The sequence below is a fragment of the Glycine max genome, chromosome 3 (assembly GCF_000004515.6).
Source record: "Glycine max cultivar Williams 82 chromosome 3, Glycine_max_v4.0, whole genome shotgun sequence".
NCBI classification, from domain to species: Eukaryota; Viridiplantae; Streptophyta; class Magnoliopsida; order Fabales; family Fabaceae; genus Glycine; species Glycine max.
The window spans coordinates 9420-29692 of NC_016090.4; the positions used below are offsets into that span (position 1 = coordinate 9420).

At 36.5% G+C, this 20273-nt stretch overlaps 1 protein-coding gene across 1 annotated transcript; it reads right to left on the reverse strand.

Moving 5' to 3' along the window:
- Positions 1-254: 254 nt before the first annotated feature.
- On the reverse strand, positions 255-19658 carry LOC100779006 (uncharacterized). The gene is made up of 8 exons (XM_003521165.5): positions 19407-19658; positions 11026-11390; positions 10787-10960; positions 10626-10704; positions 10481-10540; positions 7421-7542; positions 685-756; positions 255-581 (listed from the first exon to the last, which is right to left on the reverse strand). Exons 2-8 carry the CDS (start codon positions 11328-11330, stop codon positions 479-481), a joined length of 915 nt encoding a protein of 304 aa, XP_003521213.1. The 5' UTR covers positions 11331-11390; positions 19407-19658; the 3' UTR covers positions 255-478.
- Positions 19659-20273: the final 615 nt, after the last annotated feature.

Below are 20273 nucleotides of genomic sequence, written 5' to 3' on the forward strand. Positions count from 1 at the left end.
AACACCTGGGGAGAATCACGCATGATTCTGATAAACAGTCTCAAGTGGTTGTCAAGAGGGCACGTACCCAGACAATTGACAACATCGTAGGTGGTCAATTTAGGCAATTGTACACATTTGTTATTTGAATAGGGAACTGCAAAGCCATTTATTTATTTTTGAAATACTTGTACAAATCTTTGTAACACCACGCACGTCGCAATACAAGTTAATGAAGAATATACATGTTTTCATCCACAGTCAAGTCCTTTATATTCTTGCCATTTACTTTTGATTTCGATTTATAGGTTTCTGTTCTATTTATGCAATTTTTATTCCTTCCTACAATTTTTTCTCCAAATGACAACAATACGAAATAAAAGGAATGGCCATGGCCCAAAAAGTTTACCTTTTCGTATGCACAAATGCACTACAACCCTTTTTGAACAAAATGGAAAGTACAATGCATGAAATGAAATCAGCTGCAACAAGTCCCAGTTTAAATCTTGAAATATTTGTAACCATACTCAGGGCTTGTCATCCCCTCTTCCCAATCACCCATGCGGCGACCACCAAAAACAATTTGTTGGATTCCAAGATATCTGCCGCCATTTCAGATAGAGGTCAATCACAATTGCTTTTCCAAAATAACTAACAAGACAAGCATCTCTACTTTGTAACATGAAGTTTGGTATTCGAACTTACTCCGAGCTCAGGGCAGTTAGGCAGTTGAGGAGCACATCAATTGCAAAATAATCAGATGTACCCAAGTCCACCCTGTAAGATATGTATATAAAGCTAAAAGTATTAGTGTGTCTTTATCACAATGTTCTAACTTCTTCGCCAACCTAAACTTTAGTTATTATTTTACCAACCCAAATTAATCTTCATTTTCTCCAAATATTTTTCAAGACTTCTCTTCCTTCCCCTTTCTTCATCATTATCTTTTTGTCTCAATTTTTTTTCAGGAGCTTATATTTATTTTTTAACCGAGCCTTTCTGTCTATTTGCCATGATAGAGAATTAACCACAGATCCACAATGACCTAGTTAGTCCCGGAATCTAATATTGTCACCTTTGCAACAATTTTGCACCGTATATTTTTACATCTCCAGGCCAGTATTCTTACATCTTTAAGCCAATATTCTTTTTATACAGGTTTTGAATCCAATATTCTCAACCACGTGACTGACATGAAAAGGTAAGAATACTTAGTGTAGACATGCAGAGGTGATAATAATACATTAATGGACTACTTAGGTTCCTGAGGGGAAAACCCAATTAAAAAATATAAATTCAAGGACTCAATTGAAAAGGAAAAAAAATAGTGCAAAGACCTAATAACAAATTATCAAATAGTTCAGAAACTTGCGAAGTAATTTAACCTTTTTTTCTTGTTCTATTTATCCTTAGCAAAAGTATTAAACACCTCCAACAAGAAAATGCTAGAATCCTGGAAAGAATGGTTGAAAGGAATAACAAGGGACCTAGTCTTTACTTATTCTGAAAAACATTTGGAATGTTTCTTCTTTATCTCTCTTCTGGTTTGTGTCTCGGTCTCAATCATGCAATCCAAATAAATCCTAAGAAGTGCCTTGGAGAATCAAGTTAACAGTTATTTATCTATTGTTTGTTTTACTAAAATTTAATTTCTTATCTTGGTTCATTTCACGATAAATATAATTCATGTTACTGAGTTTCAAAAAAAATTAATTCATGTTACTGTTTTTTTAATTAGTTTTGTTTGAGTATACATCACCTTTTTTTTGTGGTGGGGGGGGGGGGGGGGGGGGGGTAATTTTTTAATGAGCTCTGTGCATTTAATTTAATTCTGTTTACAACTTTAAGTTTTGCGACCCATTATTTGCTATAAAATTGTGAAGAGTAACTCCTTGTGATTAACTGAAATCAATAAAAGATTATGTAACTAATTTCGAACTTTATCTTTTGATAGAAATTTTGCTGGAAAACATTTGGATTGTTTAGAGTTTATGCAAATTCGTATTATTTTTTGTGAATTTATCATAATTCTCAACATGAGAAATTAACCATTTTTTAATGACAGCTTATAAAGTATACGGTGAATATTCTACAATATATCAAATTAGTAGAGAATTTTTATTTAAAAAATATATACCCTATTATGATTTTATATTCTTCTACATTTATTTATTCAAGTAAATGGCATTGTTTATTAGTTATTAATTGTGCGTATAGAAACTTATTAAGTCACTTGAAACTAAAGGAGAAATTCCCTCCTTTTTCTCTCAGCTTTTTTATTTCAAAAAAGACATATATATAGAGTACAAGATGGAGAGAGAAGGGCAGTGACAGTGACAACTCACTGCTGCCCTTCTGAAAAGCTTACTAACAAAGCTATCTAATATAGATAAAATACAAGGATACCCAACACTCCCCCTCAAGCTGGAGCATATAAATCATATGCACCAAGCTTGGAACATACAATCTGAATTTTAGGTCCTCTTAAGGACTTAGTCAAAATATCTACTGGCTGATCATTAGAACCAATGAACTCAGTGACAATCTCCTTGGACAGAAGCTTCTCTCGAATGAAATGACAATCAATTTCTATGTGCTTAGTTCTTTCATGAAAAACTGGGTTTGAGGCAATATGAAGAACAGTCTGATTATCACAATACAACTTCATTGGCAGCTCTTCACAAAACCTCAATTCCTGCAGAAACTGTTTAATCCACATGAGCTCACAAGTAACCATAGCCATAGATCGATATTCAGCTTCTGCACTGGACCGAGCGACAACTGTCTGTTTCTTGCTTTTCCAAGAAATAAGATTTCCTCCAATGAAGACACAATAGTCTGATGTAGACCTTCTATCCATGGGACAACCAGCCCAATCAGCATCACAATATCCCGATAGTTGTGTATTACCCTTGTCTTCATACAATAACCCTTGACCAGGAGCTTTTTTAATATATCTCAGAATACGCATGACAGCATTCCAATGGTCCAAATGAGGATTCTGCATAAACTGGCTAACCACTCCCACAGCAAAGGAGATATCAGGTCTGGTAATGGTAAGGTAAATGAGTTTTCCCACAAGCCTCCGATATCTCTCAGGATCAGGATAAACTTCACTTTGATCTGCCATGAGCTTCAGGTTTGGATCCATAGGACTTTCAACAGGTTCACAATTCTGCATACCTGTTTCTTCTAAAATGTCAAGAGCATACTTTCTCTGAGAGATCACAACACCATCTCCTGATTGAGCTACTTCAATACCAAGGAAATACTTCAAAGGACCCAAATCTTTGGTCTGAAAATGACTGAATAAGTGCTCTTTTAGCTGGGTGATCTTAGTAGTATCATTCCCTGTAATCACTATATCATCAACATAGACAATTAGATAAACACATTTTTCAGGGGATGTATGACAATAAAATACAGAATGATCAGCTTCACTTCGTTTCAGTCCAAACATGCGGACAACATGACTAAATTTACCAAACCAAGCGCGAGGAGATTGCTTCAACCCATAGAGAGATCGGTGAAGCTTACAAACAAGACCGTACTCCCCCTGAGCAACAAACCCAGGAGGTTGCTCCATATAAATATCCTCCTCAAGATCACCATGGAGAAAGGCATTCTTAATATCAAGCTGATGGAGGGGCCAGTGACGGATAGCAGCCATAGCAAGAAACAGACGAACAGTGGTGAGTTTGGCGACAGGAGAGAAAGTATCACAGTAATCAATGCCATATACCTGTGTGTAGCCCTTAGCCACCAAGCGAGCCTTAAGCCGATCAACCTTACCATTGGGCCCAACTTTAACAGTGTAGACCCATCTACAACCCACAGTGGTCTTACCAGGAGGAAGAGGAACAAGCTCCCAAGTACCATTATCTTCAAGAGCCTGCATCTCATCAACCATAGCCTGTCTCCAGCCAAGATGATCAAGTGCCTCACGGACAGTGGAAGGAATAGTAATGGAGGCCAATGAGAAAACAAAGGAACTATATGAAGGAGACAGACGATGGTAACTTAAGAAATTATAAATAGGATGAGGATTACGAGTAGAGCGAATACCTTTCCTGATGGCAATGGGCCAATGTGTGTCAGAATGAGAAGAAGAGGTGGAAGGAGCCATGAGCGGAGGACTGGTTGAAGAAGAACGAAAATCATGGGGAGAAGCTTCAGGTACTGGAAATCCAATCTGCGTTGTCCTGGGTTGATCTGTAATCAGAGGTGAAGATACAACTTCAGGTGAATCCGGTGAGGAAGAGGGACCAACAATGACATTTTGGTCGGAGTCATCTAGAGGATAAGGAGAAGGAATAGGGAGAACTTCCTGAAGAGATGAAGAATGGTCTTCGGAAGGTGAGAAGAATGGTGTGTCTTCAAAGAAGGTTACATCTGCATACATGTAGTATCTTCTCAGGGTCGGAGAATAACATTTGTAACCTTTTTGAAGACGAGAATAACCCAAGAAGACGCATTTAACTGACCTAGCAGAGAGTTTGTCTAAACCAGGAGACAAATCATGGACAAAACAAGTACAACCAAACACTTTAGGAGAGACATGAAATAGTGGATCATGAGGGAAGACGATTGAGTGAGGGATTTGGTTTTCAAGAGAAGAAAAGGGCATCCTATTGATTAGGAAACAAACAGTAAGCACTGGATCTCCCCAATAATGTGTAGGAACATTTGAATTTAACATTAGGGAGCCTGCAGTTTCAAGAAGATGACGATTCTTCCTTTCTGCTATGCCATTTTGTTGTGGTGTGTGAGGACATGTAGACTGATGTAGAATACCCTTGGAAGACAAAAAAGAAGAAAGATCATGAGAGAAATATTCTTTAGCATTGTCACTCCTGAAAATTTTAATTGTTTTTCCAAACTGATTCTCAATCTCATGATAAAAAGACACGAATATAGGCAAAAGTTCAGATCTGTCTTTCATTAAATAAACCCAAGTACATCTGGAGAATTCATCAATGAAGGTTACAAAATATCGAAAATCAAAAGATGTAACACGACTTGGTCCCCAAATGTCAGAATGAATGGTAGAGAAAGCCGAGTTACATCTTTGTACAGTTTGAGGAAATGACGACCTGACATGTTTTCCTAGTTGACAAGACTCACAATCTAAGACTCGAAGATTCTTGAGACTAGGAACCATCATCTTCAATTTTGGTAAACTTGGGTGACCTAGACGATCATGCAAAAGTTTGGGCTTTGAGATTGCAAAACAAGCCCCAGGTGGACTGGATTCCAAGTAGTAAAGTCCTTGTGATTCATGTCCTTCTCCAATCAGTCGCCCCGTCCCATGTTCCTGAATAACAAACGAATTAGCTGTAAAGGTTACTGAACAATTTAACGAACGCGTTAACTGACTTAATGAAATTAAATTATAGGGACACTGAGGAATGAATAACACAGAATTCAATTTCAGAGAAGGAGATAATGAAACTTGACCACTTCCTTGAGACACAACCTTGGAACCATTGGCTACAGTAACGTGGTGAGAAATTTTTAGAAAAGAGAAGGATGAAAAGGAGGATTTGTTACCAGAAATATGATCAGAGGCACCTGAGTCGAGTATCCAAGGACTAGAACCTTCAATGGATTGAGAGATACAGGCTATTGAAACACATGGTACAGATGAGGATTGAGCTTGGTTGCTGGGTTTCTCGAATTTAAGCTTCAAATACTCCTGATACTCCTCATCAGAAAATCTAGACTCTGCTTTCTCTGAACAAGAGACCTGTGCGACCTTGTCGGGAAACCCATGCAACGAATAACAATTCTCTTGGGTGTGACCCATCCTCTTGCAATAAGTGCAATGAGGACGTCCACCCCTTCCACTGCGACCTCCTCTGTTGTTGCGGCTACTCCCTCTTCCTCGAGACGCAACCATGGCTGACGTCCCCACTCCATTAGTAGGATTCTCATCCTTCAATAAATAAGGCACGCGGAGAAGCCTAGTGATGAGGGAATCCATCGATGGAATCTGGTCTCCAGCAAGTACTTGATCAAGCACATGATCAAAGTCTGAATGCAAGCTTCTCAAAATAAGAACCATGTAGAACTTGTCAAGTTTCCTATTCACTTCTTCTAATGAATCAGCTACAAGGAACTTTCTCAGTTCTTCCACGGCAGCTCGAAGCCTTACCCACATGAGCGATCATGTCATGACTGGTTTGCTTAAGGGCTGTAACTTTCATGGTTGCATCAAACAAACTTTGGATATCATAGGCAAAGATTGCTTGGGCTTTCTTCCAAAAGGAACGACATGATTTAAATGATCGAAGGATTTCCAAGATATCCGGCTCAACTGATTGCCATAACACGGCACACAATTGATAATCAAGCTTCTCCCATTCAGATCTTTTATCATCTGAAACAGAATCTGAGGTTTTCTCCAAGTGGTCATGGTGTCCTTGACCAAGGAACCACAACTCCACGGAAGCAGACCACGAAGGGTAGTTTTTCCAGTTCAGCTTTGCAGTGGTGATGGTTGGGGTCCCGGAGAATGAAAAAACAGGTCCAGAGGAGGCCATTTAAGAGCCAAACAGCAAATCCTAACACACAAGAGAGGAAAACACACAAGAGCTGACCAAACAACTTGCCGGAAGAAGGAGGTGAGGCCTGAAACGCACCCAGGAGGCGACAACGAAGCTGCCGAGACCGGAAGGGGCAGCTTCCGACGCCGGCACGGCGGCGCGTGAGCTGCACGCGTCGGAAAACGCGCGAGGAAGAAGCGGCGTGTGGCGGCGCGTGGAGCGTCCGATGGCGGCGCAAGTTCCAGGGGTGGATCACGCTTTTCGAGGCGATCCGAATCCTGGTAAAACTTCGTACCCCATTGCCCGGAGGCTCTTCGCTATGCGAAGGTATGGGCGATCCGAATCCTGGTCTCGCCGGAAAAATCCGTCGGAGACGGCGGCCGGCGACGGCGAACGGCGACGGAAGACGACGGTCGGAACCAGCTCTGGTACCAACTTGAAACTAAAGGAGAAATTCCCTCCTTTTTCTCTCAGCTTTTTTATTTCAAAAAAGACATATATATAGAGTACAAGATGGAGAGAGAAGGGCAGTGACAGTGACAACTCACTGCTGCCCTTCTGAAAAGCTTACTAACAAAACTACCTAATATAGATAAAATACAAGGATACCCAACAAAGTCTATACTCTTCTTTAAAAGATGCCACGGCCTTTTAGATACTAAAAGCTTCGTGAGATTAAAGAAAACTTCTCAACTTTTCAATATCTAATTAGATGAGTTTTACAGCGAATTTAATACTTTTAATATTGAATTTTAATTGCATAAACTTATTTTAAAAAAGCTTATTATAGTTTAAATTTATCTTTATCAGTAAATATTTTTAACCCCCGTGCATTTTAAGGTCATAAAACAAGTTTTTTATTTTAGTTTTAAAGAGTCGAGTTCTAGAGCTAATACCAAACACGTCCCCAATTTTCCTGGAACTCAATATCACTGATATCATGGAAAGATGACGGCATCACTTTGAAACCTTTATCTGCATCATATAAAGGATCATACTCCACTGATGAATTAGCCAGCTGTCATAAATTCAAGATACTTCAATGCTTGTTAAAAGGTAACGACTACAAGTAAGAAACTAGAAATAGAATACAATGTCACGACTCAAAGCTAATCCAGGCATATCATGGTTATAGCATCTAGCACTAAGCTAAAATGGACAATATTTCCAAACACAAAAATCAATTAAAATTATTTTTGTTGTCAGGATTAAGTCAATATAATTTAGAGCGATGTTAGTAATATACTTTGATACTCTTTTAAATGCACTCTTTACTATTACCTAAAATTTATTGAGAATCACAAAATAATATGGGTATTACTCTTAGTTTAATGAGTCTGGTGATTTCTTAGTTTTCAATAGATTTAACCAATAATTGTGTTTTAGGGTCTTAGGAAATATGTTACTAAGATAAATGCTAATCAATGTCTTTTGGACATCGATTAAGGAACTAAAAGGATAAAAAAAATTATTGAAATGCAAAAATTTGTGTTGTTCATAACTTTTTTACCTTCCCTTATAATTTTCATAATTAATATTTTTTTCTTTTAATTCCTTAATCAATTCCTTAATCAATGTCTTAAGGATACTGATTAACAAAACCATATTATTAATATTCCTTTTAATTCCTAGTTGTTTTGGAAACATAAAAAGAAAATAATCCTAGAACATAGTATTGTTGCCAATAGATATCCAAGCACTAATATTCAAGTCAAATACTGCTAACATGCGACTATGCATATTCAGAAGCCTAAATCTAACAAAAAAATTATCATAATGTGCATGTGTTTACATTTCATGTTCCAAAACAAATTCTCGTCCTTTTAACTTCTTTATCCACACTCATTCACTACTGAAGTGGGAACCCTTGTTTACTTTTCACTACATCCAGCAAGTGATGCAATACCTCTTGCTCATTTGACATTGGACTTGAGTCATACAATGCATTGATTCCAAGCAGCCTAACATTAACAATCTCACCCATTCACTCATGTGATAGAGATTCAACATTCGACAAAGACTTACATTGGTTATTGACGGCCTAACACAATCCTCAACTTTTATTTTGGGACCTGCTATATGAAGATTTACAAGAAAGCCCATCATGGCAGTAGATACAACTAAAAAAATTCATTGGAATGGTGGGAGAAAAGGTACACAACTAGAAGAGCAACGTGAAATGTTGCATAGCCGAAGAGTAGACACAGTAACACAATTAAAAAGATTCGTTGTAGGAAGAAAGAAAGACATTGGTACTAACAGTCACTGCCTAGAATTATCTATGGAAATTTTTCTCCAAATTCATCGACAATGACATTTGGAAGATTCAATCAACATTACCATCAAGTTTATACATGCGGTCCAAGAAGACTGAGAAACATGTCTAGAATATGAAAATAATCCATCACATAATGGCTTGCGGACAGACTAGAACACAACAAAACACAAGATAAAACCAATTCAAATAGGAAAACAAAATATAAATGTGTTGAAATACAATAACCCACACAGACAAAAGCTAATCCGAGGTAAACACAAAAACTAAAGCAAGAATAGAATAAGCTAGAACAGAGAGTTAGTGTCATACTGGATTGATAATACAGTAAAGCATGCAAGTACAACCAAACATTGATGGCTTTAAAACTAGCTGAATAAGTTTTACCACTCAGCTGACTAATTTATTTTTATTCATTAGTACTACATAGATAATCAATTCAATGCTAACTACAATTTACAAGATAGCAATTAAGGTATCACTACTTCCTAATATGCATTGAACCTAGCTATACAAAGTATTTAGGCTATTTGGGAAGAAAAGAAAAACAACATTAAAAGTGTTCTTATTTACACTAAAAAAACTCCTATTTCCAATGGGTTTCCAGGAACAGTCTTCCATCTCCTAACTAATTCGCAAGCCTATTTATTCGCAACCTCTGGATGTGACAGTGATATCCCTTTTTGAATAAATAAAAAGTCAATAAACATTGGCAAAACATGAATGGTTGAAATCAAAACTGTAAGATTCCCAGGAGAAGAGGGAACAAATAGGCTTGAGCTTGGTTGGAAAGGTCAAATTAGGAAATTATTGAAGAACACTAGGCCAAGGTGATGCTCTTACAAGTGCAGATCAAGGTGCAACATCAACAGATACTTCAGGCTGCACAAGGTGTGTGCAACAAGGTTAAGGACATTGTTCTAGTTATGGACTGATTCAAGGGAGGAGAATCTCTTGGTGCAGGCACCCACTTCAGTGGCAGTTTGGACAGTACAGCCCCAAGCATGGTAGCCATGGCCAAGGTTAATGCATAGTTTGTGGAATTCATATAGTCATGGGACAGAGATACCATGACAAGGAGGACATACAAACAAAAGTGAATTTTATATCTTAGAGAACATAACCCAGTGGATGCTGGTCATGCTGGATGAAATCAGGCTCCAATACTACATTGAAATTATTGAGAAAAAAAGCAGAATGAGAGAATAGATAATGATATGATATGTGATCATAAGACCAATGTAATACTTATTCTGGTAAGAATGTTAACAAAATGACAAATATTTTAGTATTAGTATGTATGGATGAGGGATGTCCCCCCCCCCCCCCCCCACTTATATACTCTATCTTTGCATTATCTCTAGCTGATAAGAGGCTTGTTTTTTCCCATAATATAAATAAATAAACTTAAACCACAGGTTTTCAGAATCTCAGTACACTTCCTCCCGTGCAAGGGATAAATATAAAAATGGAGCCAGAACATAAAGGATTTCAAGTCAACACTCAACAGACTCGAAATATTTATTATATGATTTCATTATAAGAAACATATCGGTAAATGTAACATGTGTTAAGGTATTGGATGCCAACGAAAACTAAAGATATAACAAATAGTGATGGAAAAGAGAAAATAACCATGGAATAAATAAATAAAGGGAAGGAGAAGTGAGCATGGCCTAACCTGCAAATTTGAAGAATTAAAGGCACCAAGACGACCCATGACATACCATGATTGAATAACCTGCATATTCTATCGTATATGAATAAAACAGAAAGATTTTATAAATAAATATTAAAAGTAAAAAATGTAAGTGAAACACACTTACATTACCAATTAGATTAACATCCCGATCTGATGGTGATCCAAACAATTCAAACCAGATATATGAATCAAGTGGATTGAAGCTGTAAGAGTAATATATGATGAGATGAAATGATAGATCCATAGCAATATTTATATAGTGAGAGAAGAGAAAAGGAATAATACTCTCTGAAGGTGACTTTGAAAGCAAGGACGGATCCTGTTTTAGACTTTTGAAAGTCTCTACCCTTCTTTCTAACCCTATCTTCGACTCGTTTCCTCATGAGTTCTGGGTTGCCAATGCTATCTCCGAGAACGGCACGAAGTTCAGCATCGTCTTTGCAAGCGTTTTCTAGGACTCTGCAACCATTTATTTAGTTAGATTCATAGAAGCATTCATTCAATTGATGCATCAACTTACTTACTTTGCCCAAGCAGGGTAGTTGTTAAGACGGTCGTATTCTCGCTGTCGTTTCTCTTGGCGAATTCTAAGCAACCTGCGATCTCTGGCGGTAGTTCCTGACCCTTTGATGCCTTCTTCTTCTAGCTTTCTTCCATTGCTGCTACTGCTAGTGTAAGAGTGAGAGTTATCATCGGAGATAGCAGAAACAGAAACAAGCACAGGCCGGAAACTCCTTTTGGTAGTTGAGGAAGGGAACCAATAGCCCATTCCCATGGATTTCACCTCCGCCCACTGCCAGCAGCAACTATATCCAGACATGCCCGCCATCCCTATCTTCACCCCTTCTGCTGCTTTATTTTCTTGCTCTTCTTGTCTATTTTTCAAATACTAACATATCCAATGGACAATTTATTTTTATTAGATTCAATACTGCTATATTAACAGTAAAAATATTATACTGTTACATTCGGCTACCAATCAGAAATTTTATTTAGTGTTAAAAAAAATATATTTTTTATAAAAATATCATTTTTTACAAAATATATCAAATCATAAATCATAGGGAAGAATCAAAATACCTATATTTTTATAAATTATAATTGTTATTTATATATTTTTATATTTTAAAAATGTATTTATTAATTATATTCATGTAAAAAAAATCTTGTGGAGACAATTTTTTTCATATTCTGATTCTAATAATCTTCTTGGCTTAAATTCACTTATGGTTCCTATAAAAATTTAATTACATATTTAGTCATCAACCTTGTCAAAATTGAAAATTTTTTATCCATCAATAGTCTACCATCCAAAATTAAGCGATAAATTTTGATGTGATTGGATTCTCAAGCTACCCAAGCCAATGAGTGCCCGCCCCCTGTATTGTCCAAGACCCACAAATATTACATGTCATCCCACGTGATACTCAAAGACACATATTTATCCTCCACGTCAGCCCTACTGTAGGAGCGCAGACGCTTGACCCTTAGTAGTCAAGCTTCCCAACAAATAGGTTATATTTAACCTAACTATTATTCAAATATATTTGAATATCTTGTCTATTAACAAATGTTAAATTATCTATAACGTCATATTATCTACAAGGTACGAATATCATAGTTTACCTTTATCTGTAATTCAAATAATAATCTCTAACATTATCTTTAAGCTATTGGTTATTATCTATAAGCCATGAATTATCTCCCCTTACAAACAAGGACTTGTACCCTTGCTCATCTACTATAAATATAGGTTCCATCGAATCCCACCTGCTCTCACACACTCAACACACGACAACAAGAAAATAGAAGCAAGCATGCATACACATAATTTAACAAGAACTACATAATAGATTCTTAGGTCAACTTGTATAGGACAGAGCACATGCACACCATGTAGAATAGCAACGAAAAGCTTAAGGAAGAAGGGAGAACGCACCAACAGGCTAGTGTGCCCACCATGGGAAAGTTAATTAAGAATGTTAGATATCTTTGCTTTTAAATTAATGGCCAAGATTTTTTCATTTTTCTCCCTTTTACCTGGTTTACCCCTCCTTCTACATTTTCTTCAGTTAGAATTTAGAAGCCACAACACCCTCCCCTTTCGCTGCAAACCACACCATCATCACGGCTGCTGCGAGACTCAGCTTCGTTCAAATATTATGTTACATTCATCTGTCATTGCAATTCGTTCGATCCAAAGCAAAACAACCAAAAACTAAAGGCAAAACCAAATACAAAAATATTGATCTATCCCTTTGGTTAAAAGATGATAATTTCGCAAACAAATCAGAAATCACAAATCAAAATGGGATCGAGAAAACCTGAAACTGAAACATGTTCAATCAGACAAAGAGGGGACTCTCTTTCAGAAACCGAAATGGGATCGAGAACGGGGGTTCTATCATTCCTTCCCTTTTTTCTTTTCTTTTCTTCCACTACCGCAGCAAGCACCATTCTCCCATTCTCTCTCCTTTGCCGTCAACAAGGAAGATGAAGATGGCCATGGAAAAGGAAGACGAAGACGGCAATAACAACGTTCTTGTCACGTAAGGGTTGATCTTGCAAAAGATTTGGAGTACAGAGGCAGCGTTGAGTTGCTAGGCAACAAGGTGGGGAGAGAAAAATTGATAATACAAAATTTATTTTAAAAATAAAAGAACATTTTAACATTAAAATGAAAATAAATAATAAAAAAAATCTCGCATCAAATGATTTATTTTCTTATTTTCAATTCTCATATCTTATATTATAGAAATTTATATTATAGAAAAATCTTATGCATTTATTTTTATATATATTATAATTAATTTGAATATTTACTTTTGAATGATGGAAAACTATAAATTATATACTAAAAAAAGAATAATTTCATACTCATTGAGCAATTTTAGATAAAGATAGAAAAGACCAATAAAATCAATAATGTCTAAAATTCTCTATATGTTTTTCAATCGAGTTTTTACCTTAGTCACTCTCTTCTTTCTTCCAATTCTCCCAAAATTTTTGGTTAAATACCAAAGAGTCCTCCTTAGCATTAATAAGAGCCTTTAGAATAGCACCCTGGTTATGAGTACATGCAGTCTTAACCAAAGTTGGGTACTTTTTATAAGTATATTAGGTAGCATCAAAACAAAAGGGTTTATCACCTTTATAATGAGGAAATCCTCTACACCAGAGAAGAAGAGGGTTATGGTTGAAGTGAAGAGGGAGAATTTCAACAACTGCCTATAGGAATTGGAGCCACCAAGCTAGGTCCCTTAAAGTGTGATCAAGCTGCTTATGGATGTTAATTCCCCTTAATTTGGTTATGTTCTATTTGAACTTCCCTCCAACCTAGTCCAAAGTAATGAGATTATAGTCATCTATATTGGTAGCAACCATAGAGGCTCGATTATGAGAGAGAAGGCACTCTGTCTTTTCTGACAAAACCATGATGTCATTGAAATCAGCCATCAACAGCCATGGGTGATGAAAGTAGTCCTCAAGATTTTCAAATGCTGCTAAAAAACGCTTCTTTCTATCATATTATGATGAGCATATACTCTTGGACAAATCCAAGTCCTACCTCCAAAAGATAGCAACAAAGATATGACCTATTTTACAAAGTCCGCCACTTGGAACATGAGTGGGAAATATTACCTTTTGAGAGCCCAAAACCCTCCAGAATGGCCTAGAGCCTATTGAATCTTTAAGTGCACATGCTCTATGTGTTCCCAAAACCTCGAAACACACTAGCAAACTATGTGCAAACTTAAAAAAAAAAAAGATCAAGTGAATACCTTCAAACTATCTTATGAAGGTGACACTAGTTTCTTTTGCCAGCGATGCCCCCAACATTCCTTTTGATTATCATACAATCTTTGAATATGTCTAAGGCGTTTATATTTCTTGTCTCCATCCTTGCATTGTGGACCCTCTGGTGCTTTAATCATCTTCCCATGATTATGGGATTCTTCACATAAATAAATATTCTCTCCTACAATTACAATATTTCGACCCTTATCAATCTAGAAATAAATATCATGTAATATATGATATTGATTATGTTTGATATTCTTTCTCTTTTCCCGCTAGATCTCCTTGGCTTTTTTCTTTAGTAGGATTTATGCCATTATTTTTCATAACATTCTTTATATTTTGCACCGTTAACCACTCTTCATGAAGCATATCCCCCAATGTTTTCGCCCGTATTAATTGCATTAGGTTTTTGGTCAAGTTGTTGGTTCATTTCATGCTCCATTTTTGCCTCTGCCGTTGGTGGCGGCGAAGCTGCCTAGATCGCTAGATTTGCATGGACTACCTTTCAGCAAGATGAAACAGCATGCCCATAGCCACCGCAACTCACACACAACAAATGCAAACATTTATATTCCACTTTGAACCAATGCTCTTTGAACCAAAATTTCCCCACCACTTATTCATCTAAATTTATCTCTACAGTATCCTTGCAAACTTTCCTCTTGGCACATCAATTGTCCTCAAGTCCACCTTTACCAGTCTACCCACTACTATTGCCAAGGCTAAAAAGACACTATCATCATAGTATTCCATTCCTAGACTGGGAAAGTGAATCTAGATAAAGTTTTTTATATCAATTTTTACCTCTAGTGAAATGAAGTTTGTAAACCATTCTCGTACTGCTAAGTAATGACAAAAAATTTAACCATGGGCCTTCAGAAGTTGCCTTTTCTCAATCAGTTGGCAAATCGAGCTTGACTAAACAAAGCCACGCCCAATATACATGATATTGAATCCTCCCACTAACTTTCGTACAAACTTCAACTTGACCTTAATGGTAAGGAAATAATGAGTCCCACTGATATTCCTAGAAGTTTCATGATGATTGCATCTTGACTAGTCGCTCTAAGTGATTACACCATATTTTCAATAATATAACAATGTGACTTCAGTTTATTGCCATCCACGTACTCAATCTTAAACAAGTTATGACCAATGAGATCAGTCTTCTCTCTTCTTTGAACATGATCATTCTTTCCTAACACCTTGTCACAAAACGAAAATAAATGTGTTGGCTGGTGATAGTTGAGTAAGCGTTTTTTCTCTCCCTAGAAACCTCTTTCATTTTTCTGATCTTTTGACTCTACGTTTTTTCTTAGAATGTAATCCCTAAATATTTCTAACTCTTCTAAAAAAGAACAAACTTCTTATTTATTTCAAAACTTTTATTCTTTCATTCATTGTACAACTAAGACACATTCTTCACATTTATTAGTTATCATTGAACCAACCTTGAATATCTTTAAGTAGATTTTTTTTAAGAATCTAAAGATTGAAGCCTAAAGAGGTTTGAAAAATAATACTTTGAATATTAAGTTTATATATGCTTGTCAAATAATACTTGAAGTTGAATAATGAGGCATAATTTTTTTATAAAGTAATTTTTTTTTTTGATCGGCTTTTTATAAAGTAAATGATATAGTACGTGAAATCCTTGAGTTGTCATTAGCCAAGGATTGAATGTAATATTGGGTTTGTGGGAGTGAATGTAATATTGAAGGATTTCTAATTGATTTGTAGTTGAACACGTAAATTTATCCAAAAGCAAAGGCTTGAATGCTTGATTGTATTTTCAAATACTATAGAGAGTAAAAGCTAAATACCTTGGTCGTGTAGTCAAAGTAGTTAAATAACCGCACATTATAGAGCAGTACCTGACCCCTATATGCTATAATGGTACAGCAAAGCAGCTACTATACCAAAGCAAATAGTTTCTGTATAACATGCTCAAAACTAAAGTACTCAAATCAAAACTGGAGAAACAGTGTTGGGCTTGGTTGGAAAAGGATGAAAGAGAGGTGGAGGGACAGGAAAATGCAAAGGGTACAAAGACAAACAAAGCATGAACAGATGTTTTGCTGCTGGAAACTTGAGAGAGCAAAGTGCACAGAGTGAGAAACAGGCATATGCGGCTTCACGATGCAAAAACAAGGGTGAAGTAGTGGCAATATGCTGTAGCAGGGGGTGGGCTATGCAATTTCCTTGTGTTTATGAGAAGAGTAGGCTTGAAATTCCTATGGCTCACAATGTGTGATGAGTTTGTGTAATAAAGAACAGAGGCTGCTAATCCTAAAATGCCTCAATGCATGGATGGGTATAGGACACCAAAAATCCTCTTAACGAGTAAATAAGGTACAATTAGGGATGGGCAAAGAAGATATTTCAAATTTTTCAATATCTAGAGCGTAGCAGTCATTCCAGCTATCCAGGTTGTGATGCTACGATTTAGATGCCAATTTAGCCAGCCACAAACATACATGAAATACAACTAGCTTTTGAAAGCAGTTGAGACATGCTCTCAACTGCTCCATCATGATAGCACCACTATAAGCCAGTACTAATAACTATGAGAGTTATGAGTTCTTTATTTTTTTTTTCAGTTTTATCCTTGTGATAAAAAGTTGAATGGGTACTAATAAAAGCAAATAGATAACATGGAAAAATACCCCAAATTGTACCTAATTTCAGACCAACAGAACAAGAATATTCAGGAGATGGGTCAGCAGACGGACAATGGGTGGGAGTGGAACTTTAAATGGAGAAGACACTTGTTTGACAGAGAGCTTGAAATGGCAGATTGCTTCCTTAATGATGTTGCTGGCAGCTGTATTCAGATCCACAAAAAAGATGAGTGGATCTGGAAAACAGAACCTAGTGGACAATATTCGGTAAGAAGCGCCTATAATATGCTCAAAGGAGTGGATGTTGAGGAGGATAATGTGTGGATGTTTGAGGAGTTATGGAAGATACGAGTCCCAACTAAAATTACTATTTTTGCATGGAGGTTATTAAAGGAGAGACTACAAACAAAGACAAGCTTGAGGAGGAGAAGGGTGGCAATTAGTGACACATTATGCCCATTCTGTGGGAATTCAGAGGAGAACGAAGCACATGTATTTTTTATATGTGATAGAATACTTCCTTTATGGTGGAAATCTATGACATGGGTCAACATTCATGGAGCTTTTCCGCAGAAACCGTGGCAGCACTTTTCCCAGCACGCGTTCTGTTTGCCTAACAGAATTCGTGTTAACAGATGGAGAAGTTGGTGGTTGGCCCTCACATGGACAGTGTGGCAACACCGGAATAAAATCATCTTCTCAAATGAAACTTTTGATGGTAACAAGTTAATGGAGGATGCTATTTTTACACTGTGGACATGGCTGAAGAGCTTTGAGAAGGACTTTGCTTTCACCTACAGCTATTGGTCGTCTAACATAGCATCAGGATTTGTCTTTTCAGGGGGGTAGAAATCATAGACAGTGGGAGCAGTAGATCTTTGTAATACCTAGCTATGGTTCCTTGCGAGACTGACCTCAGTCTGAGCCTGGAACCATGTTGCTGGCAAGTCAATCTAATTACATGTACTGTTTTGTACCTCTGGTACTCACAATATATATAAATATAATTTATCTTTGCTGATCAAAAAAAAAAAAAAAGCAAATAGATAACTACATGGATGCCCATACACGTATTTAACCATTTCTATTAGCTTGACTATTTTAGAAGCAAATTTGATGAGTTTCAATGTGGTCTCAACAATCATAAGCATAGGAATAAGGTTATTTTCATGAATGCTCCATTCAATGGCAGTAAGTTGCTGGAAGATGCACTGTTTTTGGCATGGACATGGTTCAGAGCAATGGAGCAAAACTTTACAATCCATTTCAACTATTGGTCTAGCAATCTACCAGCTGGTTTTCTGTAAACTAGGGTGACACCAGCTGTGGTTTTGTAATTTTTGTCGCTTATTAGTAGGCTAGTAAGCTCCTATCAGTCTGTATTCAGCCTGATTTGAGGATTTACTAGCCTTACTTACATACTCTTGTATCTATAGTACCTCTGATACTCCCTCATATATCAATATATATTAATTTTGCTGACCAAAAAAAAAAAATAATCACATTTCTCAGCATTTTAAATATATTCAAGCTGGAACCACGCATTCACATTCCTAAACAATGATCAAATTAAGGTATGTTTAGAAGAGCTTATTTAAAGTTTACTTGGGCTTATCTGCCCTTCTCTAAGTGTTTGCAAAAACTTATGAAAATAGCTTATGATATGTCCATAAGTTGTTTTCAACTTATTTCAATAAGCATTCTAGGATAAATGATGAAAACAACTTATATCTAATGTGAAAATAGTTTAAACTGATTTCTTCAATTATAAAAATAGATTATATGATATCTAAGTGCTTATACAATAATAGACAGACTCAAGTTTAAAAGAGAAAGAAAAAACCAGCATGTATGAGGAAGAAGTTTGCTAAACATGTATGGCGCATTTGGCTAAAATGTAGTGCTTAGTACAATCTCAAATACATTGTCATTTTTTAAGGTGTTCACAGTAGATGCACTAGAGAAAATTTAATAATACAAGTGATAATGTAAAAAGTTACTCCCAGGATATATCAATTGACCTGCTTTAATTACTTGTACAGATGACTTGTAAGTTTTAATGGGTGGTTTATAAAGTACAGAAACAATAATAGACAGACTCAAGTTTAAAAGAGAAATAAAAAAACCAGCATGTATGAGGAAGAAGTTTGCTAAACATGTATGGCGCATTTGGCTAAAATGTAGTGCTTAGTACAATCTCAAATACATTGTCATTTTTTAAGGTGTTCACAGTAGATGCACCAGAGAAAATTTAATAATACAAGTGATAATGTAAAAAGTTACTCCCAGGATATATCAATTGACCCGCTTTAATTACTTGTACAGATGACTTGTAAGTTTTAATGGGTGGTTTATAAAGTACAGAAACAAAATTCTTGCTGCAGGGATTACACGAAGAAAGAAAGAAACAAACAAACAAAGTTACAGAGGCATGGCATGAACCAAAATCGATAAGATAACAAGAGAGAGGGAAAAAGGAAAACCTGGTCTGAATTTGACAACAAAGGAAGACTTCAACTACCAAAAGCCAATGCCAGTGAATGGGGAGAGAAGAGTGTACTTATGACTTGGAGATTGAAGTGCGAACAAACCGGGGTTCTTGGTACTGAGGTTTGTCAAGGCATAGGTTCTTGGTACTGATGTTTGATTCTAAAATTTGGGATGCTAGCACTCGGGGTTGGTAATAGGTAAACCGGATTAGGTTGTGCTGTGGGATGTGAGCTGAAAATATAACCCATATGGACAGGCCCATGTCTAACATACATTTTTTTCTTCTTCTCACCCTCTACTTCTTTAGCTTTTTGTAAAATTAGTTTCCATAAATTTTGTTGTTTAATTTTATATAATAGTTTCCGTTAAAGACATTTTTATCAAAAAAAAATAAAGGTGAGGGTGCCAAGATCAAACAAGTATCAATATCATGGGCCTTATGGACATAAGCATAAGCTAAGGGAACTGCTCTATAAAAAACAAATATATATTTAGTCTTATTAGTTATCACAATTTCATAAAGACTACAACTATTAGGACTCTGGTATATCATAAAAAACATAGAAGCAAGATTTTTTAATTTATTACCTAGCATGGTAGTTAATTGTGCGCAATATTGATGCTATTGTACCCGAGCGTCACACATGGCACCCTACTTCTTCTCCAAGCATCATCATATCCCACCTGGGCGTTGTGGTTGGAACGATGCTTTTCACAGTCAAAATGGTGGTCAGAGTGGGGAAATCGTGCTATAATGCAGTTCTGCAATTTCTATTGACTGTTTGCTCTCATGGCTGTACTCAGTGTTAGTGGGTCAAAAAAGAGAGATACTCAATTTACAACCCTAACTCTAAATGACA